This window comes from Equus caballus, chromosome 16 (assembly GCF_041296265.1).
Source record: "Equus caballus isolate H_3958 breed thoroughbred chromosome 16, TB-T2T, whole genome shotgun sequence".
Taxonomy (NCBI): Eukaryota; Metazoa; Chordata; class Mammalia; order Perissodactyla; family Equidae; genus Equus; species Equus caballus.
Window position 1 is genome coordinate 85,304,383 of NC_091699.1, and position 27,594 is coordinate 85,331,976.

The 27,594-nt window shown below is 39.8% G+C and overlaps 2 protein-coding genes across 2 annotated transcripts in view; one reads left to right on the plus strand and one right to left on the minus strand.

The window, feature by feature from the left end:
• Positions 1-15,845, plus strand: part of MRPS22 (mitochondrial ribosomal protein S22) — a 32,573-nt gene extending 16,728 nt beyond the window's left edge. The window contains exon 8 of the mRNA XM_070239106.1: positions 13,937-15,845. Coding sequence (XP_070095207.1) covers positions 13,937-13,957 — 21 coding nt within the window. The 3' untranslated portion in view covers positions 13,958-15,845. The remainder of the gene's footprint in view (positions 1-13,936) is intronic.
• Positions 93-27,594, minus strand: COPB2 (COPI coat complex subunit beta 2). Its single transcript, XM_023621017.2, has 22 exons — positions 27,167-27,594; positions 23,347-23,484; positions 19,558-19,644; positions 19,231-19,357; positions 18,033-18,181; positions 16,029-16,175; positions 15,081-15,180; positions 14,277-14,419; positions 13,821-14,020; positions 12,348-12,458; positions 10,517-10,605; positions 10,325-10,431; positions 9,111-9,254; positions 8,376-8,506; positions 7,918-8,125; positions 4,101-4,211; positions 2,919-3,133; positions 1,473-1,565; positions 1,203-1,383; positions 939-1,007; positions 712-783; positions 93-458 (listed from the first exon to the last, which is right to left on the minus strand). The coding sequence occupies exons 1-22, from the start codon at positions 27,167-27,169 to the stop codon at positions 366-368; spliced, it is 2,718 nt and encodes a 905-aa protein (XP_023476785.1). The 5' UTR covers positions 27,170-27,594; the 3' UTR covers positions 93-365.

Genomic DNA, 27,594 nt, shown 5'->3' on the forward strand with positions numbered 1-27,594 from the left:
GCTGATCCTAGGTGAGGTGTAGCTTTAGCTCAGCCTTCTAAAACTAGAAGCCTATGTTCATTATTCAGAAAAGAAACTCTGAAGTATCTTCATTAGTTCAGAAAATTTTATGAGATATGGTCTAGTGACAATATGAAAAAAGATCAAAGCCCACCCTCTGTTTTAGTTAACAAGGAAACAGTGATTTAGATGCTGTGCATACACTCCTCCTAAGAGGAGGGGGCGCATTATGCTCCTAGCTGGCCACAGTGTTCACATATAAAACCTAAGGAGTTTCTCAGAGTCCAAAGCACTGTGGTCAGGGTGACGATCAATACCTGGGCCCAATAATGAGCTGTTTAACGGGTAAATGGGAACCAGTATGTTCAGTCATCCAGAATATCTTCATCTAGGTTGATATCTGTTGTGTCAATATCTTCTAAGTCCAAATTATCCAAATCTTCCAGTTCAAGTGAACTCTGCAAAGAAAAGGAAGGAGGTGAGTTATGTAGTACTGTGTTAAAGACAAGTTCTCTCTGATTGGTGATCCAAAGAGAACCAAAACAGCAGTCACTCAAAAAGGGCATCTCCCGATTCATTTCAAAGCCCTGCTCTGAAACTGATTACATCACTTAAAATGCAGAGGCTGCACCTTCTGCAGACACCTCATGCAATGCAGAGGGAGGCATGAGGCTGGGGTCCCAGTGGGAAGTTTGGGTATGATGTCTGTACCTTTTCTTCTTTTTTGGCTGTGTGGGAGGCCACGATAACTGGAGTAGGAGAAGCGGGTTTTCCATCAAGTTCCTGAAAACCCAAATGGAGATACATGTGAAAACAAAGGAACTTGTTCAGTAATTTGAAGTTTTCCCCAAGGGAAGGCTGATCAGATTTAGGAAGTGGGAGATGATACTTAAAATGAACAAATCTCAACCAGATTATCACAGTAGTATTCTACTGACCTGCTGTGCTGCAGATCTTGAGGGCTGAAAGCCTTTTGCCTCTTCCATAACATTTCTTTCTTCATTTGGCTAGCAGAGAACAAAGCAATGATGAAATAAAATATTCTAAAGTCAGAACTCATCTATGATCTTGTCCTAAATCCCCCATTAGCTCTTAATCCAACAACAATGTATGTACTGCAGTTCGAAACCTTAAGTTGTGAATGCAAATCCACCCTGTAGTCACAGGGTGACCAAATGAAGCCTGGCATCCTGGCCACTCACTGTGACAAGTGGGTATTGTTTGGCTGGCCACAGATCAGCATGTGTTTCCTTCACCCATTCTTCCACAATGAACGCTTCTTTCAATCCAGGAAAAAGGTTTTCATATTCTGTTGGATCAGCAAGGGATTCTGCTGCTTTCTGATTGACTTTTGAGAGACTTTCTCTCCAGAGTGTCACCACCCTATTACAGATATCAGGGAACCAAAGGAAGACTGAGTAAGTGTGCTGTTTTTATCTGAAACATTTCTTCCTAAAATGAAAAGTCTGTACCTTGAAACCTGACTGGGTAAGTAAGTCCGGGCCAGGAAGGCAGCTTCTGGCAGTCGTCCGGTTCTAATCAAGAGCTCCAGGCAAGCATCAAGCCTAAAGATTAAACAGGAGAGGCACTGTTACCAAGCATAAAGGCTATAATGCTGGCACTTAACACATTAAAGAAATGTGGATTTAGCGCTGCAAAGTCAGCATTCCCTCCCCAACTCCCACACAGACGCTTCATTCTGTCCCTGAGCCATTAACTTGTCACCACTAGTGTGTCACATAATCAGGGGACTCCAGGACTATGATGGATAAGACAGCTTTTGTGACCAATCTACAGGGGCTTTTCAAGACAAGTTAAAGCAGCTTAGATGAGCCCATCTTAAAGGCTTCAGAAGATACGGGAGCAGAAACTCAGTTTCTCAAGTGGGAATACTGAGGGCAGTGTCTCCAACATGGGCTGTGCTGGACAATCCAGTGGTGCCCAGTAGGAAAATATCCAAGTGTCTATTTTTTCTTTCCTTAATTTCAATTGTTTTTCTGTGTAAGCTTGATAAAGTGGATAATGTGTTTTAGAATTCAGAATTTTTTGGATTTTAGAAAGGTAATAATACAGTACATACACTAAACATTAACATCCTCAGCATCAAAGTCAAACACTAATATTCTACAATAATACATGAATACTAAATGTGATAAAAACATTCCAAGGGGCGTAAAAGCAGCTAACAATAGATAAATCAGAGTTCAGGTCAGGTTTTGCCATCAAAAAGTTATAAAAAACTACTTTCTGAATACTTTTGGATCTTTGAATTATGGATAAGGAATTGTGAACCTATTCTTACAGGTATATGAATTTATAAATACATATACTGGAGTGCATTTCAAAGTTTTTATAATAAAGTGTGGGGTTTAAAAAGTTGGTATTGAGGCCAGCCTGGTGGCATAGTGGTTAAGTTCATGTGCTCTGCTTCGGTGGCCTGGGGTTCACGGGTTCAGATCCCAGGTGCAGACCTACACACTGCTCTATCAAGCCATGCTGAGGCAGCATCCCACACACAAAAAATAGAGGAAGATTGGCACAGATGTTAGCTCAGCAAGAATCTTCCTCAAGCAAAAAGAAGAGGACTGGCAACACATCTTATCAGGGCCAATCTTCCTCACCAAAAAAAAAAAAGTATTAGAGCAAGGTTAATGAATATTTTTGTGTTTTATTTTATAATTTTGCTCAAACATTTAGACCAAATGTGCTAAGAGCATCCCTTGCTGAAGGTGAGTGCCACCACAGCAGTGCTGTCCGCCTCTGACTGCCCCCATGAGCAGCCGCTCAGTCTGGCATCAGCTCCGTCTCCAGGGTTCGTTCTTCACATTCCTCTCGAGAAACCACCCTCCAAGTCAGTGCACAAATAAGCATTTTTATGTTACAGTGCCCCTTCTTTCAGACCTTGGATTAATACTTACTTGCCCTGTAAAAAGTAGCTCATGAATGCCACGTTATTCTTGCCATCTCTCTCGGCCCCCTCTGCTAGCTTGTTCACCATGGTAGCATTTCCAGAGGCAGTGGCCAAAAGCAAGAGACCACCGTAATCCTGTGCGTGATGCAGGCACTCCTGGGCTAGGCCAAACTGACATTTACTAATAGCAAGTTCAGCAAGTTGTTTCCACTTCTGTTCTGACTGTAAGAAAGAGTTTCCAAGTTAAGATACCTTTGAAGATAAACATGTGAATTTCCAACATCAACATTATTCTGTTAACCTGAGCATTACTGTGCCGACAGTATTTTATATATATACACTGAGCTGTGCTTGTTAAGTTGGTTCTAAGAATGGAATGACAAAATGTATAATGAGAAAATGGAAATTCTCACATATAGAAAATTAATTCAAACACACAAATCAATTTTAATGATGCACGAATAATCATCAATCCCATTATATTTCTATTTTGTAATTATACAGTGAAACTAAAACTAACTGAACTTTTAAGATAATTAGATTGCAATTATTTTAATGAGTGATTTAATATTTTTTCAGAGTAGAAAACTGTTTCTTATGTTGTTAAATAATTAACAATAATAAATATCTGTCATTTGTAGCTTCTCATAAATCAAATAAAAAGCTGCACATTTGGTGGTGATCTTAACATATCTAGAATTTATTTAGCACATGTGAAATGAGCTTACCAGCAAATGCTAGACTTAAACCACAATGGGAGCCCTCAATGTACAAAGATCATAAAAATGTCAGTAAACTGTCTTAAAAGCTAAGAATCCTTCTTTAAAACCATCTTTCTCACTAGTTTGGCAAATAACTGCTACGTATGCACTCTTTTAGAGTTCCCAGACTACTTTATCTACTATCTTATATCTTTCCTTCTCTTCTAAAACAGATCTCATAAGAAATGAAAACACTTTTTTTTAAACAAATTAGAATGCTCAGAATATCTCCAATATAATCCATTTAATTTATGCAAAGATTAACATAATGCATTTTTTAAAAAGATCAAAGAGAAGCAATAACCTCACCAAAATGAGTCACTAATACGCATTTCAGAAAACTTTAACAACACAACTTATACTAAACACACACGGAAGTACTTACTGACCTTTCCATCAGTTATGAAAAACCATGCATTAGCACATACCTCTGCTTCCACTGCTAACTGGTATGCAATTTTTAGTTCGCCAAGCTGAAGAGCAAGTTCAAAGCGATGCTCAGGATCTGTGGATACTGTAAGAGCTTGCTGCTTGAAGCCCTAAACAGATAAAATATTTATGTATGTATATAAAAATGTGTAGTCTGTATATATATATATGTAGTGCACACACACACACAGGGCAAATCATCCATTTCCCTCTCAAACTAAAAATACCCTGCTGACAAAGAAACCCGACAACTTAGACGAAAGTAACAGATAACAAAATACTCTTTAATGAGACAGAGAAAAGTTAGAGTCATTAAATTAACTGATGAGAACAAACCTGGCAGACAAAATTCAGTCACAAAATGCCTAATGTTTTCTAGGCAGTGGCAGTGGAAGCTGACTAATGCTAGATAAAGTCAAGTAAAACAACAAGTAAAATTAGAAATGTAAAAGTAAACAAACATCAAAAAGAAAAGGATTTTGGAAAGTTGACTGAACAAGCCATTTCAAAGAAAGGCAAGGTGGTGTAGACCTAGCTGTTTGTAATCTACTCACTAAGCTGGGCCCTAGAGACCACCTAGTCCAGTCTCTCAAAAAAAAGGAAGTCAAATGTGAAACTTGCCCATCTTCTATACCCTGTAGGTCACGTAGTAAACATTCTGCTTTCGGGTCCTGACACTGATCGGGTGTCATCAACTGTGCCTTTACTGGTCATCTCACGTCCAGCTTATTCACTAGCAGGTGCTCCAGAGGGCAGGAAGTCTGGAATTGCCTTCCCACGCTCCACTCAGTCATCAGAAGCAGGCTTTTAAACCAGCTATTGTAATTACTAAGTTAGCTTCTCCCCCAGGACAAACAGTACTGATGGGGTGTGCCTTATGGGCAAGTCCTGCAGCTGGAGGGATGTGCTGTGTCAGACAAAAAGCTCAGACTTCAGCAGACTTCAGCAGACTGAGGGAGAATGCTCAGTTGTGGGGTGGTCAGGAGGGAGAAGCTGGGCAGCTCTGACTTCAGTCCGGCTGGATCTTTGGGATGGCCATATTGTTGTGTTAAAATGTTGTAACTTCCCAGACCATACAAACTGCCCCTCCCCCCATGCATCCAGGAGTACAGTGTAAACACGGCATTCTGAGTAATCTGCCTTACTCCTTTTCCTCCCTAGCACTGATGTGGACAATATACAATCAAGAGTGGAGGAGGGAGGATCTGTGGAACTAGTGAGACACAGGAAAGGGCAAAGCAGATGACATGAGGTGGACTAAAGATACTTTTGTCTCCCGCCAAACTCCCAGTGAAATGACACTAAAGGGATTCTTTTTTTTAAGGCATAAACTCCCAGGGACATACAGAAAGGCAGAGGAGATACTAGTAACAAAATTTTGGAAGCCAGGAAGCTGGTGGAGTATAAACGTTCAGTTAAAACACTAGAGAAAACAAACCCTAAATCAGGAGTGAGGACAGCCTGGAAACAACCTGATTCCCATATGCGAATCCCCAAGGGCGCTCGCTCGTGAAGGGCGCTCGCTCCTGAAGGGCGCTGCTGGAACAAACAACGCGAGCGGCCTGCAAGTCTGGATAAGCAGCCGTGAGATTCCCAGGTCCCCCCACCTGCCCCCTCCCCACCGCCTCTCGATACCCACAGAAGACAGGAGGTTTCTTCTTTGGCAGGGGAAGCTAGAGGGTCTCCAGTCAGGGACACCCTGCACACCTGGCAGGAGTACTGAGTATCAAAAGGAAAACTGGAGATTTCGAGAAGGGACACTGAGACCTACTAAATACTGAGACCCCAAGCCGTTTCTACTCAGCCTCCAGAAAGATGGTGCCGGGGAAGCTTCTCTGTAAACTCTAACCGGCCCCAGGGTACAATCCTAAAAGGTCAGTGAGGGCTATACGGCAGCTAGAACAGTGCCTGGTACGCTGCTGAGTGCTCATTAATCCACCAGATGAATACACTGACACTGAGGCTCCCCAATCAAATGGCCCAGCCTCATCACACCTTGTGAAGTCCATACCCAACAAGCCCACACACAAACTCAGACCTTCTGATCTACTGCTTAGATCTCCACCCTTAAATGAGGGCCCAAGGATCATCAGATATCTGAGGAAAATCTCTAAAAGGAAAGACAGATCAAAATGAACGACTAACAGCAACTTGAAGGAAGCATACCAGGTACGGGGGGAAAAAAAACTTCAAAACAACAAAAAACCTATCATCCACATCCTCAGGGCAATAGGAGAAACTTTCATCCACAAGCAAGAATAAGATTTAAAAAGGCCACGAATAACAAAATGAGAAAACTAGTGCAGGAGGTCTAACATTTGACTAACAGTTCCACAAAGAGAATAGAGAAAACAAAGGAAGGAAATCATCAGAGAAATGATTCAAGAAAATCTCTCGGAAATGAAGACATGATTTTTCATTTAAAAGAGCTCATCTAATACCCAGCAGAACGAATGATAATTGACCTGTCAAGTCCCACCATCACGGTAACATTTAAAGAACAACAGGGACAAGATCCAAAAAGCTTCTAGAGAGGAAAAAGTAAATCAGGTACCAAGAATCAGGAATATAAATAGCTTTAGACTTCAACAATGACTAGAAGCTAGGAGGCAATAAAAAAAATGCATTCAAAATTCTGACAGAAAATTACCTCCAACCTATATCCTGTTAAGTGGTCAAATGTGTTTGAGAGTAAAACAATGGCACTTTCAGATAATCAAGGTCACAGAAAAATTTACTTCCCATTAATAACTGTTTCTTGGAAAACTACTGAAGTACATGCTCCAGCAAAATGAGGGAGTAAACCAGGAAAGAAGATAGGGGATAAAGGAAACAATGGATCCAACTCAAGGGAAAGGCAAAGGGAAGCCCCAACATGATGGTGAAGGGATATCCATGAGGAGAGCAAAAACACCAGTTTAGCCTGAAGCAGACTAATCATACTGAAAGATTTCAAGGAAATCTGGAGAACCAGCAGAATCTAGGGAGAACTAACCATTACGTACATAGAAAAATAAGCAAAGGAAAAAAAAGGAGACAATTATTAATTCTAGGGAAAGCAACAATTGCAGGAAGGGAAAGCTATACTATACCACACAGCTCAGCGGTGAACAGTGTTTACACAGTCATTATAATATAAACACTGAATACCGACCCAATCAAAATTATGCTATGACTACCCAGAGGGTAAGGGTAGGAAAGTGGCATGTATGTGGTAGGAGCAGAAGGGTGACAGAAAAATCCTCATCTTCTATAGAGTGGGAAGTCATCAGAAATGCCTAAAGCTATGCCTAGAGATGTGAAATAAATATGGAGAGAGTCAACTAAAAGAATTAAAAGTGATTAATTAAAAGTAGAGAGAGGGAAAGGAGTGCTGATTTTTTCTTAAGCCTTGCAGAACTTTATACTTTGTGTACATATAACTGACTAAAACACATTCCACTACAAAAAAGGCGTACCACTAATGGTAAATGTTATGTCATGTCTACCACAATTTAAAAAAAAAAAAAAAAAAAGGAAAAAGCCAGCTAGGATAGAGAGAAAAATGCAGCATGGAGATGAAAATATTGATAAATGGAAAGGAAGTCTACAGAAAGAGAAGACTGGTGATCACCTCCAACATTTAACAGGAGTACTAAGGGCAATGAGAAAGGACAAGGAAGACCATGACAAGTGACTTAAATTTACAGGAGAAATTCCACTGCCATAGGAAAATCAGCGGCAATTGAGAAATACATTTTTTCAAACCCATACTACCATTCTTTTAAATTGCTGGTTTTAAAAAACACATAACAAGAAAACAAAAAATCATCTTACCTGCTTTTCCAAAAAGTGCGCGACTCTGGTCCTCTGTTCCTTCGGAATGGTAGGGAGGACCTTATCGGCCATGCCAAAGTCCCTCCGCATGACAGCCGTCTGGTACTCCAGCACGGAGACCAGCAGGGAGTAGCTCACGATGTTCAGTTCTTTATCCCCCAGATACAGCCTGTTGTCCTTAGGGATGTAGCCCAGGAGGTACATGGTCCTGTAACAGAAACAGCAACTAATTTAGAAGGAAGCCCAAATCAGTAAACACACAGACCCACACCCTGCTTCTTGCTCAAAATCTTTCCACTTGATTGATGCAATTTTGGTTAACAGTAGCCAACCTACTAAAACTGTAACACTGAAAAATCAGGCCTCTCATTGCTACAAGCCTGCAACAGGTTTTTCTTAAAAAGCATAATTTTAAATTTAGGATGCTTAAGACAAAAAGCAAAACAATAGTCAGCTACCTGTCCAAGTGGGCAATCGTGACTATTTCTCCTCCAACATAATAATTCAATCTGTTCACAGAACTTGTGTAAATGAAGCAATCGCCTACCCACAGCCCTGTTTTCACAATTTCCTGAATCTCACCAAGAACCTGCAGAAAGGAAATAAAGTCTATTACATCCTTATCCAGCATTCGAAATCCCGTAACAAAAAACAATCTAACTGGGGTAAAATCCTCCTTCCAGAAAGAAAATGGCCTTGGAATTTCTATCTTCTTTCTTCATTTAACAACAGACTCTGGATGAGTATTTGTAATCTAAGATCTCACTGCTGCATCAAAGCTGTGATCTAAAAAAGCGTTCATCTAAACTCCTAACACACATGAAACGGATAAGAAGTATTGCATAAAATCTTCCAGGACATCTCCATAATAGATGACTTATCTTCACCATCGGAGAGCTCACTTAAAATACTCTGGCTAAACTGTCTTAAGACCAAAACACCTTCTAATTTCCTTACTGAAAGATATCAAAGTTAGTCTCAAGATTTCTTAAAACCAAAGCACAAATTTCTTTTAAACATATATGCTTTCAGACCCTGATCTTTGAGACAAGATTATAATTTTCACACTTCACCAGAACTCCCTAAATACTTGGTTTCAAATCTAACATAATAAAATGTTAAAATCAGTGAAGTTCTGTTATAAGAATATAAATCATTTAACAGCAAAGCTAAAGTTGCGCTGATACAATCACCTCAAAGGCGTCTTCAATGCCGTCTTCAGTAACTCCCTCATGTGTTTCCTGGGCAGCCAAGACTTTGTCTGACAGATACTTAAGGATAAAAAATGACTCCTCGGTGGCAATACAGACCAGCTCTCCAGAGTCAGACCAGAAAATCTGCAACACGACAAACAAAAACACAAATGACTTTGGATTTCTGAGTGGATAGAAGAAACTGTGTACACTTTGTTTCTTACAAGATTTATCATCTTATATTAAGATAGTAAGTACGTACTTAGTTTTATGCAGTGTCTATGTATGTGTGTGTACGTATCTGGGAGGGTGGACGGGGCAGTGTTGTTCTATTTAGTCTAGAAATGGAAAGACCAAAGGGAGACAGGAGGAGAGCTGTCAGTAAACACAGATGGGCTGTAATTTAGCAGAGCAGTAGCTTATTCCCTATTACTCTAGAATAGTATTTCTCACCCTTTTTTTTTTCATTATTACACCCCCCAGGAAGCTTTTCAGGCATTTTTTTCCTAAGCACCTCCTCTACAAAATTTTAGTACCACAGATACTATACATACGTTTATGCATATACACACAAATGTGGCATATATATCCATAACATGGATATCCATATGAATAACTATGCTTTACAAATAAAGAGAACCCGTTGTTTTCACTGCTCAGGAGCCAGTTTGTGCCCTGCTGAGGGCGCTTGGCTGCGCTGAGCATGCACGCTCCACCAGACAGAGGCAGGACTCCAGGGAGGTGGGTTTGTCTCCAAAGATAAGTTCCTGACAATTAAAGCTGTCAAAGCAGCAAGTAGTTGTAAAGGTAGACAATTCTGTCACTGGAGACAGGTACCTGAAGTTTAAACAGCCGTTCTTAGTAAAGTATAAAAAGGCTTTCTGAATTGTGTGGGAGCCCCTCAGGCCTTTCCAAGTCAAGAGCTCCCTGACTTCTCTTCAAAGCATGCTTTTGTTAACTCTGTCAAAAGCCATTTGAAATATGAATGGCGCCTGGCATTTGTATAACTTTTTATACTTTTCAAAATACGCAATGTCAACTGCCTCATTCAAATACCACAACTCTGATTTTCTGAGCAATCCTGAAGTAAATGGCACCGTGTCCAACACAAAGGAACAGGGACAACAGAGTACATGGACATTTCTCAGTCTCAGGGACCCAGAGCTGCTCACAAAGATGCACATTTCAAAAGTAACAATGGAGGGAAAACTCACATGTTTGGGCTGAATTTCAATTCTGCGTATGAGTTCGGTGTTGTCCCAGTCATAGAAAGCTAAGCCATTTACAGATCGGACCCCCAATAAGAAGCCTCCATAGATACCTAAAAACAAAGAAAAATTTTTGTTTAGATGTTTTTGAACCATTGGAAAGCTTCCAAAAATGTATCATAGATAAATAACACTCACTTTCAGCTCCAAAATCTGGTTTAAATGATTTTTTTTCCTTAAAGTTCTTAAATATCTTTACAACACTGTTACTCTCTCTTATTGCATATCTGGGAGAAAAAAGGGAAGCAAACATAGCATGTTATATACTAAACCATAATTCCACCAAACGTTAGAAATATCTGCAAATATACTTGAATAACAAACTTTGGGTTTCACAGTATTACACAAATTACCAGGCCTCACGAACTATTAGAAACTGAAAAAGACCCAAATTATCCATTTATCGGTGAGGGATTAAACCAGTCATGGTATCATGCAATGGAATACTACTTTGCAAAAAAGGGAACCAATTATTGATCCATACAACAACACGGATGAATCTCAAAAACATTATGCTGAGCAAAAGAAGCCAGACACAGAGCGTATTCTGTACAACTCCGTTTATATGAAACTCTAAAGAAGATAAATCTTATCTACCTGGTGACAAAAAAGCAGATTAGTGTTTGGGGCCACGGAGCAGGGGTGGGGAACTGACTGTTACGGGAAACAAGGGGATTTTGTGGGATGACAGAAATGTTCCGTATCTTGATTGTGCTGGTGGTTACAGATTATACACATTTGTCCAAATTCATAGAAATTTACATTTAAAATAGCGCCTTTTATTTTGTATAAAGTATACCACAATAAAGGTGACTTTAAAAATAAAGAAAAACTTTTATAAGTGGCTCACTAGTCAGCCATGTTTGGCAACTACTTAAAAAGTTGCATACATTCAGGCCTCTGCCTTGAAAAGAGGGGCTATGGCTGTTGCAGGATATTCAGCAGCATCTGAGGACGTGATCTGATGAGTATTTTGCTCAAAACAGGAAAGATGCTGATCAGGGTCTTGGCTGGATAAGGCTGAAAGAGGGAACTATCAAAACAGAAGGAGAGGTAAGCTGAGAGAGGGAAGGCAATCAGGAACTGTAATTTTACTTAAGACAATAACAAAGTACCTTTTAGTACAGGGAACTGTACATATGAGTATATTTAGGAAACTCATGAAAAGAGCCAAACAATTTCTTACCTCTCAGTAAATCTTACTGTCAAAAAATTCTAAAAACATGCATCTTATTACACAATGCCAAGGCTCAAGTTACCCACTGTTCAGGGTGGGGGCAATACTAAATATGGGGAAAACAAAACTAAGAAAACTGTGAAGACGTAATTCACTTGTGTGGTCTGAAAAAACCACAGCCCTAATGTTTATTACCTGCACCAAGAAGGAATCAAAAAAGGAGCCACTTGGTGTCTATCTAGTATAATAATTCAGAGTTAAATGATTTTTCCCATTTTCAATGAGAAGAACATTTTGAATTCAGACAGAATTAATTTTGTTAAGAATTGCAGGGGGGAAGGGGTAACATCACAGAAAATGAGTTTTAAAAAAGATTCAATGAAGTTCTCATCAAGATGACATCAAACTACAGCGTCTCTCCCAACTAGCTCAGAAAGGGGCAGCAGCATCTCAGGACGCCAGGGCACAGGGAGGGCCTACTTTGTCTTGAGCCCACAGGCACCAGGCCCTGCCACAGGCTCCATCAAGAAAATGGATGCTGGGCCCCCAGTTTAACAGGATAATTAGATCAGTGTGAAGGAGCCAGCTCAACACGAAGACAGAAAGGGCACAGGCAGCTCACTGCACAGCTGCCTCTGACTCTGATCTTCCAACAGGCATTCCTGGTGAGAACTGCTCTTCAACACAGAGAAGCACAGTCTACACTGAGCCTCGGGAGCCTCGTTAATCCAGCCACGCACAGTACAGCCCCTGCAATCAGGGCCAGCCGGGTATCACATGGCCAAAACTTACTCTGAAGAATCATGGGCCCATGCAAACTCCTGGGCAGACCCAAAACTCTTGTTTCTCAATGCCATTGCTGTGTAGATGATATACTCGCCATCACCACACACCACAACAAACCTAGAAATCACAGAAGCCAGGGAGGGAAGAACAGAGGACCAATGACATGTAGAAGTTAAGAAACAACGATTCATCCTTATGGTAAAATATTTCCAATGACAAATGTTATTTCAGTTGACTGTTACAACTGAATCTAATATCTTTTAAAGTAATACATTTCTTTGAATTCGGAGCGAGACACAAATATTCCACCCAACAATTCCAAAAGCAAATTACGAAGATGGGGTTATTGCTGCAAGTGTTATTGCAATGGCCTCCTCATATAAACAAAGACGACTTGGGAGAGGAAGGTGAGGGGGCTGGAGATGCACAGAAGGATCCCAATAACTCAACTAGTATTGGTTGAGCACTTTGCTTATTCCATTTACACCATAAGACGCCACTACCTTGTTCCAAGATTATCTTCATTTTAAAGCTGATCATTCAAATGACTAAAAATATCTTACTCCAGTTTTTAATGACTGTTAAATTTATCAAAATAAATAGAATATTTTAACATTCAAATAAAGAGTAAAAATAGAATGCTGCACAAATACAATTTTCTCAATAAACATAAAACAACTCTCTTCAAAGGTACAATTTATAACACTGTAGTGGCTGCTATTAGATTGTTAAAGGTAAAATGTAAAACAGCAAAAAAGTTTTATGACGTTAAGGGAAAAAATATATAATATATTCTTACTCTTCATAAGAAAATTATATTACAAATAATTATGGATACCATTTACTGAATGAGGCGGCATACTTGGTTTATATACTTTGTCTTTTTCAATACGCAGGATGGCATTACAAAATGCCAAGATCTGTAAAATAATTTTTAAAGCTCCACAGGTTTAAACTCATTGTGCTCAAAACTCCTCTCTCACAAGATATTTGGTGCTTTCTAAATCTTAGGGGAGAAGCAGAACTGATGGTTCAAATTAGAGCTAAGAAGCAGAATTACTACCAAGCCCAAAACTTTTTCAAAAGACACATACCACAGAATCGGCTTTTCTTCTTAAGAGCAAATGAATTAGCAAGTATTTAGAGGGCACCCACTAAGACTCAGGATAAGACATGATCCTTGCCCTCAAAGGAGCACAAGGACACAAACCCAACACATCTGAAATAAAGGTAAATACAGAACTATCTAACTGTTCAAAACTGTCTGGTGGGACAAGGCTAGGAAAGCAATGCTTCACCTTGCACGCCGACTTGATCAACTCGTCTGGCTGCGTGCAGCTGTGCTGGGAAGGATTGTGAGGCCAGGGCAAAAGCTCATGAGGAACGCTCCCCGTAGGGCAGGGTGACACATGCTATGGATATGCAGACCCTGCTCTAACATACTCAGAAGCTCAGAGAAAGATTCTGGCGATGGCTTACCGCCCATTGGGATTGTGCTGAATAGTCTGAGGGTATATTTCACAACTGCCCATATCCTTTACGGCCAGTGGCAACCTTTCTCCATCTTTAATTTCAGCATCTCCCATTGCTTTTAGGTTGGCCTGCTGGACTTCTGAATGTTTGGCCCAAATTATCTTTCCATTGGCGTCCATGGACATGGCAGGTTCTTCCCGACCAAGCTAGAAGAATGACAAATGGCTCTCAGCAATGAACAGGAACACAAATAAAACCACAACAAAATAAACACTTTCTATGTTCATTTAACAGAGACTCCTTTCCTTCACTTTAAACTCCCAGTGCTTAATCTCTGGTGCTTAATGAAGGAAGTGCCGCCAGTTTAATAGAACTGGTGACGTGGAAGATGACTGCACTACAATACAAGAAAAGCTGCGTCCCTCCATCCATGTCTTCAGAGAGAGGACAAGCAGAGATTACCTTAACAATGATGCTCCCTTCGTCATAGCCCAAAGCGACATTGTTGGACCCTCTCAGACTGGCCACACACCACACCCTCTCCATTCCATAATTCAATGTGCTCTCGAGGCGATAGGTACTTGAATGCCAAATACGCACAGTTCCTAAAAAGAACAATGTGAGTACTCCCGTTGATCTGAACATCCAACAATGAACTGTGTCAGGTGAACTAGCCACATGGAAATCTCTATATTCAAACAGAAAACACCTCCTGGAAGCTTAATTTTTTGATCTATAGTCTGTAAGTGATTTTATGCAGCAACATAAATAAATTAATAATAGAAAATGTATAAGAAACTAAAGCTAAGAAATGTGATTTTAAGTGTGAAATAATGACGGGATTTCCTGGGTATGATGCCTGCTATGTGCCAGAGGTTTTATACCTGTGATTTCTTCTCATCCTTTCACTACAATCCTATGAGGTGGATATGTCTGCTCCCATTTCATAATTTGCCCAAACCACACATCCATGAAGTAGCAAAGCCTGAATCTGACTCCAGGTTTTTAGACTCCAAAGCACAGCCTTTTTCAATTTTTCTCTAGGACTTCTGGGTGTCCTCTTATTTAAGTAATAGAATCAAAACACATTAGAATCATGATGATGATGATGATGATGTCCCTTTACTCTTTGACAGTTCAAATATTCTAATCTAATAAAAATATCAAAATCTTTGGAAACCTCCAATTACAATGCACGGCACTACCTGGCTTAAATATCCACTTAGTAACTATAAGCAGAGGAATAAGCATGCATTTCTGACTTACCGTCTTCTGAACCTGTGATGATGATTGGCAACTCAGGATGGAAACTGGCACAAGACACGTTTTGGGCATGTCCCTCCAGGGTCTGTACGCATGTTTTATTCTGTAATCAAGACACAGAAAATGTTTTTACTAGTGAAAAACAAGTAACTCATCCTTTATTTTCCCAGTGCACAGATACATTATGATAGTGGTTATGACACTCTAAATAGAATTTAATACAGAAATTTCTGAAATAGAATTATCTTGTGTGCATATTTTCCCTAATTATTTGATAGCAAAAGTAAATGCAACTGTCACATTTAAAGAAGAAAAAAATGCATCCTGCCCCCCAAGAAAAGATCTGGTATTCATCTGAATATTTCCCCCTCAAATTCCTAGGATAATGTCTTTAATAATTTTATTCTGTACTTAAATACACATTTGAATAACTTTCTAAGTAAAATTGGTTTTCTAGGCCTCATTTTATTAACTGCTTGCGGAAATTTTGATGTGGGAAACAAAAAACCAGAAACTTAACAAAACCTTAGAAATCAAAAGCATTGGAACAAGACTTCACAAGTAGGTTTACAACGGTCTATATGGCAAAATGGTTGTACCGTGGCGATGTTCTGACAATATTCATTGCTTTGCTAGGTTTCAAATATAAATGGAAGTCTGCCAATGAGGATACTAGAGGATGTAAGAATTCATTTGAACTAAAGTGTTAAAATTTTTAATTTTTACTATTAAGCGAAAAATAAATATGATGGCATTTTATTTTTAAAATTGTGACAGGCATTTATTTTCATTTTTCTGGAGCATTCTGGGACCACAGTTTAGGTGAGAATACTGAGGCCTTAGGCTGTTATTCTACGAACAGAGTTCCATAACCCAAGTTTTAACTGTCCTGTAAGAAACAGTGAGAAGCATGTCTAACATCTGTCAAGTAAGGCTAAGAAAAAACTGTACCTGATAGTCCCATATTTTAACAAGACGGTCATCTGCACCCGAAATGAGGTATGGTTTGTCACCACCACTGTAGTAATCAATGCAATTCACACCTTTCTCATGTCCCTCCAGAGTGAAGTTTGGTGAGGAGGAGCCCAGCTGCCACACCTTCAGGGAGCAACAACACTGCAGTCAATACGCAGCCTCGCATTTCGGAAGGCGGTGCCACCACTTCCGACAGTACATAAAACTCCAGAGCCCAGGAGAGAGAAACTAAAGAACGTTCATTGTGTTCACTCATTTATTTTTGTTCTTTCTCACTTTACTTGAATTTCCAGGGGGCAGAATCACTGTGGCATTCTCTGAAAACGCCAATTTCTAGACTTTCTCTCTAGAGATTATGACTCAGTGGATCTACAGTGAAACTCTGGAATACAGATTTTTAACAGATACCCCAGAAGATTCACAAGCTACACTTTGAGAAACACTCCTTTAAGGGTAGGAAATGATTTTATGAAGGATTTAATATAAAGCTAATGAAAGTGGATTTAATAAGATGTATTAAAAGGAGAAAAGTACTGCTTAATTAAAAAATTAAAAATAGGAAAAGTAGTCAAACATTACCACAGTACTGGTATTGAACTTTATCTTTACAAGTATTTATTGAGTGCCTACCACATCAGAGGCCCTGTGGGGAGTATAAAGATGTGTAAACAAATGTTTACCACTTACTGCATATGACAAACTTTACTAGAGCCAAAGATAAAACAATTCTTGTTCTCAAGGTATACCTAATTTAGTGAAGAAAGTTTAAAACTAATTTCAAAGTTTGCAACCTATGTCAAAGGCAAGGACAATCCAATAAAAGGGAAAAAAAAGTAAGGTCAAAACCCTAAGATATTCAGACATATAACATTTAATAATAACTGTCAGACATAACTTTTAATATTTTATATTAAAGGAAAACTAATATAAGGTAAACATACACATGTAAGCAAAAGTTAATGCAGTATATAATTTTAAATCTATGCACAGAGATACCTGAAATATTGTAAATGGAAAAAGGAATAGGACGGCACTCACGCAACATGTATAAGCATCTAGTACAAGCAAGGCACTGTGCCGCCTGCTACTGAGTGTCTGTTGGGGTGGGGACGGGGAGACACACAGTTCTTGCCCCAAACATTTCGGGGAATACAGATTTCCAGGGACACATTAATTATTATTCACCGAGAAGCCACAATAGAGGCAAAAGCAGTGAAAGGAATGGGATGAGCTGAGCAGCTCTGTCTAGAGGTGAAATGGATGTCTAAAGAGAGCTTCTGAGAGTAAATAATTGTGCTAAGCCTTGAAAGATGAGTAGTTCTCCAGAGGAAAATAAATCAAAAAGGGAGAATGAAGAGTACTGAAGGCAGAGGGAACAGGTGAAAAGGGAAGGTTCTGCGAACATTCATGGCACCTCTAGAGAAAGGTGAGTAGAGTAGGGTGATAGGCGATGTCTCATAATATATTAGCTGAAGCTGCTCTTGGAAACTCTCGTATTCCACACCAAGGCATTTGGCCTTTATCCTTAGATTAGGAACTGAGAAGATGGGATCCTGTGTTAGAAAGGTAACTGGCAGCAGTATGGAGAAATGGAGTAAGAAAAAGAAAATGGAGGCAGATGAAATTTAAATATAAAATTGATTAATAATCAGCAGAGGTCAACAACGAATACACTAAAAGGGGAGGAAACAGTAATCTGGAGAAGATAGTGGCATTTTTCTTATTCTGGGTTTGGAGAGGTTTAAAAGTCTTACAATTTATTGTTCCCACGTGGGAAAACACTCCCTCATTAAAAGCATCGAGTTGCCACAATATTTTCTAAACAGAATATGCCTTTCTAGATCAACATGAGAAGTCCTATTTTGAGTTTTTGAGAGAAACGTCTAAGACAGGAATAACTTTCTGGGCAGCCAGTAGTAAAATACCTAAACCAACTACATTCCACCAACAATCACAGCTGACACACAGCGGACAGCCTACCTTGATGGTCCTGTCCAAAGACGCGCTGGCAAACTGATTGTTATCTTTGGGGTTGATCACAATCTGCATAACATAATGGGTGTGTCCCTCAAACACTTGGGAACAAGACCATTTTTTATCCCAGTCCCAGAGCTTAATAAGCATGTCATCTAGGCCAAAAGAAAGGCTCAAGTTAGTTGCAATTTCTATTTATTTCATTCAGAACTAAGGCACAGAGTCTTTGTGCCTTTTAAGGCAGCAAATCTAACACAAATCACACATTCCATGACTTACAGAAATAGAATCAGAACTTCACAGATTTTTCAAAATCTTTATTTATTCTAAGAATAAACTTAACTCTCTACAGAAGAGTAGAGATAAAATAGAGAAATTACTAACAGCAAATATAAAAATTTCATGAAAAAATTTAAGAAAGACTCAGCGGGCTTTACAGAAGGACAAAAGAGGAACGTGAGTTTGATTAGAGTCTAAGTATGACTGAAAATGATGGCAATGACTATTTAGGGAATAAGCATGTTTCAAAAAAGGGGCTGGCCCCGTGGCTGAGTGGTTAAGTTCGCGCGCTCCGCTGCAGGTGGCCCAGTGTTTCGTTGGTTTGAATCCTGGGCGTGGACATGGCACTGCTCATCAGACCACGCTGAGGCAGCGTCCCACATGCCACAACTAGAAGGACCCACAACGAAGAATATACAACTATGTACCAGGGGCCTTTGGGGAGAAAAAGGAAAAAAATAAAATCTTTAAAAAAAAAAAAAGGTTTCAAAAAGCTATTACCAATTCAGTGCAATCCGTTTTAAGTGCCCTCCAAAAGACCACTGTTTTATACATAATACCAAGGAGCAAACTAGTCTCGATATAAAGATAAAACTGAGTAGGGTATATGGCAATCTGCCAAAACCTCACTCATCAGCATGTAAATTAGCTTTCTGTTCGGCACATGTTTAAGCATCTAGACCTTCAGGTCGGTCTTCCTTGACAGGAACTGGAGCAATTGCTACACAAAATCCTAAGCAGAGCTGATATTTCATTAAAATACAGAAGCAAGCAGCATTGATAGCACATTAATGGATTTAAAGAGTTTAAAGGCTGCTTGGTATTAGAACTCTACTCGTAACAGCAATAAAAGAATTGCATGTCTCACTGAATGAAAATGAATTACTCAAAGAGACATCCATGATCGAAAGGGGTCATCTCTTACCGCTGCTAGTCAGAATGAAAGGCTGGGTTGGATGAACAGCAATACAGCGAATGTAGTCTGAGTGCGCTTCAAACATATGAACTCTCTCCAGAGTATTGTAATTGAACACTCTAATCTGCATGTCATCCTAGAAATGGAAATTTAAAAACCATCATTACTGTTATGAAGTAAGTTGCACAAAAAAGTATACAATAGGCTCAAGGTATAAAGTCCATGGTCCAAATACTGTACTAATTAACAAAACAAATCAAGAATCAAAATTTTGCAGCTCATTTACATAATCATTGACCGATTCAGAAAATGGGATTAGAAATTCATATTACTTACCGCTCCTGTCACAACCCAATTCTTCCTTGCAACAAACTTGGCGGCTCGAACAGGAAGATCACACACTTCAAACGTTTTCACCAGTGTCTTTCAAATTTAACAAAAATATACACTTTGAGTTATAAGAGAATAACTCAAAAATCTATTGGTATATTTAAAACATCCAATTATTTAGATCACTTCTAATTTAAAAATATCCTCAGGCTAAAATACGAAAGCCCAACAATCAAATAAAAAAAAATAGGCCAATCAACTTTTCTTTAACAGATTCAAAATTTAAAAACTTATAAAAGATAAAAGAAAGCAAATGTCCACAAGATGGACTTCCAAACCCTCTGTGTTCCAGCCCTTCCCTACTTCTCTAGCCTCACTTTGGTTACTCCCAGCCTTACCTTTGCTCCTGTCCGCCCTGCCTGAAAACCCACCCACAGAACCATACACTCCCCTTTCACAACGCAGCACCTTTGCGATTACATGTTTAATGGCAATCTTTCCTGCTAAGCTCCCTGAGGACAGGAGTCTTGTTCACCACTGTATTCCCAGAGCCTAGAACAGTGGCTGGCAAACAACCAGAGTGTAACAAGTATTTGTTGAATAAATTAGCTCTTAGGTTCTTCTTTTTAAAATTAAACCCGTAAACTCATAAAATAAACTAATAAATAAGATACAATTCTTTTGTACACTTTAGCAATATGCTTCCATACATACACTATTCATCTCTTTTTTAGTGAAGTATGAGACACAGTGATTAAGATGTGCCTTCAAGCTGCTCGGAATGAAATAACACACAGGATAAAGGCAGAAAACTAGGAGACCCTCTGAGAAAGAGCAGGGATGAACACATCTCTGTCCTTCCATTTTGATGCCTTGTTCTTTAAAATTCTGAAAATAAAACCACTCTTCAATCTCTCTTTTTGTACCAGGGAGTAATGAAAACAGCACAGTCTTACTGACTGATTAACCATGTGCACTAAATAAAAGGAGAAGAGACTGGTTCATAAAAACTGTTGAGCCTACTCTGGCTTCCCAAGCCAGACTTCAAGGATTCTTCAGACAAAGGCTGAATAAGTGGGGACATCAGCTCCAACCTGTACAATCACTACTAGTTGACTATGATATAGACACTGAGAGCCAACAGAACGTGCAATCTATAAGACAACAGACAAATCCACGAAAGCCCACGAGGAGCCAACAAATCCAGGGATCTGCTGAGCAGTAAAAACGAAGCAGCTGCAGAACAAACAGTCATAGCTCAAGTCCATGTTAAGTGCTATGGCTGATACAAAAACAAATGACAAGAGAGAGGGTCTCCGCACTCTAGAAGCTAAACAATCTAAACAGGAGGAAACGCTACACACTCAACAGACAGACACCCAGTGTAAATTAGGAAAATAATGACTAACGCCTGTTTTATCTGATTTAATCCTTTTGACAATCCTGTAATGTAGGCAAGGCAACAATAGCATCTTCATTTTAGATAAGTAAACTGAGACTCAACATGATTAAAAGGCTTGCTTACATCATTTAATTAGCAAGATGGCTTCAAATTCTAACACACTGCTTTTGTGTGCATGTGTGTGAAGACAACTAGTCCTGAGCTAACATCTGTTGCCAATCTTCTTCTACTCTGTATGTGGGATACTACCACAGATGGCTTGATGAGCAGTGTGTAGGTCTATGCCTGGGATCCGAACCCACTTGGGCCACCAAAGCGGAGCACATGACCTTATCCACTATGCCACCAGGTCAGCACCCTAACATACTGATTCTTCAACCACTGCACCTACCACCTCAAAGAATACATAGTATCTCCTTATTTGAAATTCAAGTACATTTGAATTTACTTCCAAAAACCTTTTTGGCTCTTTCAAGAATTTTGCTCTCAATATATAGGAGCAGCAAGTAACTCTTATTGGTGATAAGCAGAGGAAAAAAAGCAGGATAACCTAAAACAGATCAACCATTCAACGACTTACTGAATATCTACTATGAGCCTAACTGCCAGGTATGTGCTTGGAGCAACAGTGGGAAATAAGACTATGGTAATCCCTGTCCTCACAGAACCTCCATTCTTGAAGGAAAGAAAGAAATGAAACAAGAAATTACCAATGAGATGAATTATGAAAGGGGAAGCAGATGGCCCTGCAGGAGGGCCCAGGAGGGTACAGAAGGTGAAGTGGATGACCCAGATAAAGCAGAGTTATGTCACGGTAAAGCCTGGAGAAAGACAAGGGAAGTACAGTGGGCTTTAGAACATACAACAGTGAAATGACAGAGCTGAGAGCAAGCTATATGGAGTTGAGAGAGGGGATCCGTAGGAAGAATTAGGAAGGGTGGTGGGGTGGGAGAGGCACCAACATTATCTGTTAAGCATAAAATCAGAAAAGTTTTAGATATTTGGATGGAGAAGTAGACCAAAAAAAAAAAAAAAAAGTAGTTAGCATGCATGTTATCTGCATCAAGGCAAAAGGAATTCATAAGATAAAGATCTGAAATTGCAGAGGACAGAAAGCCTGAAACACTGATATAGTGATAAATGGAATGTTTATCATTCATTAGTCCAACAAATAATTACTGAGCACTTACTACGTGTCAGGTAATGTTATGGGCACTGGGATACAGTGGAGAACAAAGTGTTGATGTATATAAAATGTCATTGGTGGGGTCTTGGTTTCCTGCGCTGTCATTACTGTTTCATTATCGTGAGATAAGACTGTAAGAGCATTTTTAGGTTTACTCCTGACCTTGGTTCCCTGAGCCTATTTCTGCCATCTTAAATTCCTCAAATGTGAATTTTACCTGGATTTTAAGAACTTACCTTTGGATGTTGAGGATAATTACCTCACAAGTAGATACATAACTGTACAGGATAGTGCTTACTATGTTTTGCACTTTGAAAGAAAAAGACTAAGGATGGTCAAGGAAGACTGGAAAATATGAAATAAGCTAATTTGAAGGATACATTATTTACTCAGATGAAAGAGAACAAAACAAACATTTAAGGCAGATAATCTTTTTTTTTTTAAAGATTAGCACCTGAGCTAACATCTGCTGCCAATCTCCTTTTTTGTCCTTCTTCTTCTTCTCCACAAAGCCCTCCCCCCGCCCCGCCTCCCCCCCCCCCCCCCCGACATAGTTGTATATTCTAGTTGTGGGTGCCTCTGGTTTTGCTGCGTGGGACGCCGCCTCAGCAAGGCCTGATGAGTGGTGCCATGTCCGTACCCAGGATCCAAACTGGGGAAACCCTGGGCCGCCGAAGCAGAGTGCAAACTTAACCACTCGGCCATGGGGCCGGCCCCCTAAGGCAGATAATCTTAAAATGCATATTTTCATATGTGTAATCAAAACTACAAATATTTCTCTGATGTAATCTATGATTTGTATGGTTGATTGAAAGTTATCTGCATATCATTACATGGAGCACTTGGGAAAAAATAAAATTAAAAATCCTATTCTTAAGACTGTTAGACTACTCACTGAATGGAAAATTAAGTACTACTAAACACGTTATCTAGAGCAAGTGATCTTATATTGATGTCAGTTTCCTTAATTTGAAAGAAGAGCTAATATTGCCCACATCAGAATTTAATATTTAAATATTGTATATAACAAGTCCAGAACAGTTTCTCCCACAAGCTATACCCCCATAAATGTTAGTTCCTCCTTACTGAAAATACTTTGTACCAATTTGAGGAAGCAGTCTGCAGATAGCTACTGGACTCTGTTACGATATTCTCTCTCTTTGATTATAAACACAGTATTTCTAATAAAGTCCTCAAAAATTTCTACCTGTGTTTCATGATTCCAAACGCATACACTGCCATTGTAAAGACTCGCCAACATCCATGGCTCGGTAGGATGCAAATCCACACTCTTAACTCGATCAGATCGAGCAGTGAGCTTTCTCTTGATATCAAGTCGCAGTGGCTAAGGAGAAACGACATAAAAAAAAAAATTAAATTGCTATGCCAAATAAAATGTTTGGGATCTTAACGAAAAACAGTGCATTAACAGGCCAAGGAATCAACTGAGTTTTTACTTTGCTAAAATGTAGACACAATTTCAAATCTAAAGCACCTGTTCTTTGCTCATATATACAAAAAATAAGAATATTTAAACTTTTTGATCTCAGGACCCGTTTACACTCTTAAAAAATTTTGAGGACCCTAACAAGCTTTTGTTTATGTAGGTAATATCTACTGATATTTACATTAAAAATTAAAACTGAGGCAACTTTAAAATATTTATGTACTAATTCGTTTTCAAATAAAAACCCATTATATGTTAACTTAAATAACATATTTTTATGAAAAATAACTATATTTTCAAAAGAAATTTAGTGAGAAGAATGGCAATGTTTCACATTTTTGCAAAACTCTTTAAATTCTGACAATAAAAGACAGCTGGTTTCTCATATCTGCTTTGGCCTTCAAGATGTTGTGATATTTGTTTTGGTTGATGTATATGAAAAAAACACCTGGCCTCACAAAGATATGTAGTTTGAAAGAGAGGAATACTTTAATACTTTTTCCAAATAATTGTAGATATTCTTCTTTGATAGCACACCACAACTTGACAAGTGGTAGTTTCTTAAAGGTTAGTTGCAATGTGAAATCTGAAACCACATAAATGAACTTTTTATACATTGTTACATTAAAATCCACTGGTCTATTCTGTATTTTGAAGGGATAGGTCACTCTTGCTTCAGTCTGTAACATCATGCATTCGTCACTTGGAAAACATTGGTTCTCTGAGTTAAGCAGATCTCCCAAATGTTGATGACACATTTCATTATACAGTATAAAAAAATCACGTTCATTAATACCACCATCTACGCTAACTGATAAGTCTTTAAGTATTAGAAATCTGCCAAGTTCAGTGACAGACAAAAGTTTTCTAAAATTCTAGTTTTCACTTGAAAGCTCTAATTTTATTATTGGCAACAAATACTTTCAGGAACCTTTCAGTTTTTAGAAAATGTCTGCCAAATAATAAAGTCTGAACAACCACAGTTTTTCAGTCATTTCAAGTAAAGCTTGCAACTTAAACAACAGTATGCAACAGAAGTGCTTAATGTATAGTATGCATTTCATCACACAGAACATTTAAAAGATGTGTACTCGAGTGTCCAGACGTAATAAAACTATAATTCTTACTGCTTCATCAATGACATTCTTAAGTGAAACTGGCTTTAAGAAAAAAATTGTGTGACAATGAAGAATGCACTATCAGTACAATTTGGTGACACCGTGCCAGCAGTTTTACCTTCCATTACTTTCACACTGTCAGTACCGTGCCAGCAGTTTTACCTTCCATTACTTTCACACTGTCAGTACCATGCCAGCAGTTTTACCTTCCATTACTTTCACACTGTCAGTGCAAATACCAACACAGTGAAAAAGGCCAATAGTGTCTTACTATTAGGAAAGTAGTTTTAATTTGTGGACCTCCTCAAAGACTATGGGGGACTCCTAGGAAATTACAGACCACACTTTGAGAAACCTGCTCTACAGAACATCTAGTAAATAAATATAAAATATCTACTAAATCATGACTGTGTATATTTTACCATAAAAAAATATTTTAAATGATTGATTACTGAGTAAAAGTGATGCTCCAGAAGGTGGGCCAGGGAACTGAGCAGCCCCAGTGCATCTACATCTCCCCAGTGCACAAATCCTAGTTTAAAAAGCACAGCCAAGAGTTCTTGCTATATTTCTCCCAACCTTTAAATGACTACTTTGAATGAGACAGTGTCCTAGGTACTCTGGAACACAAGGATGAGCAAGATACTCATACTGTACCCTCAACTCTAAATGTCTCTCTCCATCTTCCAAAAGCCAGATGCATTTAGGACTCAGCTTAAATGCTACTGCCACCAGTATGATCTTTCTGATTACTCTAGCCAGAAGTATCCTTTCCTATGGGATCCTCCAGGATTTAGTTTTAACCTTTAACATCTGTGTACACACCTCGTTTTGCTTTCCAGAGCAGATACTCCATAAGGGCAGGGTCATTGTTTATTCGCGTCTTTATCTCCACAGCACCGTATACACTTGGGCATGGGGGTTGAAGGACAAACAGTACAATCCAGGTCTAGAGACACATGTGGGATTCAAATTTCAGTTCCACCATTCATGAGTGGGCAAGTTTCCTTAACTTCTCTCAGGTTTGATGTATGTAAACGAGGGGTCATACTATTAGCTACCTCTTAGTGTTACGAGAATTAAATTCAGCATTAATCAGTTAGAACAGGGCCTGATCTATTGAAACCACTCCGTAAACATTAGTTATAACTCACTCTCCCACCTCTTGTGAGAATTAGGAGGCAAACGTGTAGCAAAGTGCATGGCACATAGTAAACATTCTATGGTAAATGAGTGAATAAATGCACATTTTGTATCTCACAGAAAAGATTAAAATGTGTTAAAGAACCAAGGAAGTATTTCATAATAAAAATACACTCTCAAATGTAAAGATTGCAAAAGAAAACAAAATTAGGCAGATCCAAGGGGCTTTTCCAAAAACATACATTACGGAAAGCACAGCAGACCCCAGACAGAGCAGGTCAGAGGTAAGGTAACCAGATATAATTAAGACTTGAGGTCTTGTTCTTAACCTGGAGACCCAAGGAAGGTTGGGTTGGGGTGGGGGAGGGACGGTCTGTGAGTGAACCCATGGAAATTTTATGCATCACTGTGTGTTTCTCTATGCATTTTCCTGGGAGTATCCATAACGTTCACTAATTTCCCCAAGGAATCAACCTTTATTGTAGTTCCAACTCTGCTGCAATTAGCCTTGTACAAACATAATTTTAAGTTGTAAAAAAAAAAAGGCAGGAAAATGTTTAAACATAAAATACTTTCTTACATTTTTTCGGAAAAGATATTCTCACACTATCGTGGTTTTTTTCTTCTTATAATGCTCTTGTACAAAAGTATTTTAGGGCATTTTTGAGGGTGTCGGTAATGGTAAAAGTGCTGTCATGACTGCCTTTCTTACCAGCCACTATATTTGCAAATGCAGAAAAGCACGCACACCAGTTTTATAAACAACTCCCCAACCCTTCTTTTCCCCCTAGAAACTCAGGCTGGGATGCCAAAGCACACGAAATTCCACTTTTGACTCCATATACGCTTTACTTTTTTTCTTTTTTTTGGCTTCTCTGCTTAAGTTTGTCGTTTGTGGTCAGCACACGCTATACCAGGAACAAGCCCAACATGAGTGCAAGATCAGCTGTCACCATTTTAAGGGTAGAACGAGGAAATTCTGCCAAAGCCTTCCAGGAGTTCCACGTCTTCGGCCTCTCGTATTTCCCTACCCCGCAGACCCGCTGCAGACCGCAGGAGCTCCGGCAGAGGCCGTATGCACCGGAGGAATCAGGGACCCCTCAACTCCAGGCACAGCCCCCTAAACCACCCGGGACCGCTGGGCCCCACCGGCCCCTCCCTCACAGATCTCGCTCGCACCCGCCTAGGACCCCAAAGGCCCGAAGCGGCGGCCGCAATGGGAGCCCAGGCCGCTGCTCACCGTGGCCCCCAGCCCGGGAGCCCCAAGAATAGGCCTTAGCCAATAGGGCTCCGCTCCCTCCCGCACGTTCTGGACCTACCATGGCTCCGTCGGTCCGAGGCCGGACGCCCTCACTTGCTAAGCGCGACGCAGCGCCGGAGAAACCCACCACCCGCTGACCGGCGACTGACTGACGTGGAACTTCCGGGAGGCGATTCTCGCGATAGTGTAGGCCAGGGCCCGGGCGCCTGCGCAAACCCGGCGCTGGGCTGACGTTTCCCAAGCCCCTCCCCAGTTCCCTAGGCAACGCGGCCTGCCAGACTGCCCAGAGCCAACTTGGCGCTGCGGGCGGAGGCGGGGTGTGGCCTCCACCTCGGAGGACCGTGGCCTGGGGCTGCTGAGCAGTGCCGAGAGCCAGAAAACCGAGAGAGAAAAAGATGAGGAAAACAAAATGCTCAATTCCTGGCAGACGCCGGCGGCAGCTGCCCCGTCGTGGGGCTGTGTCGCAGAGGCTCTAACTCTGGCTCT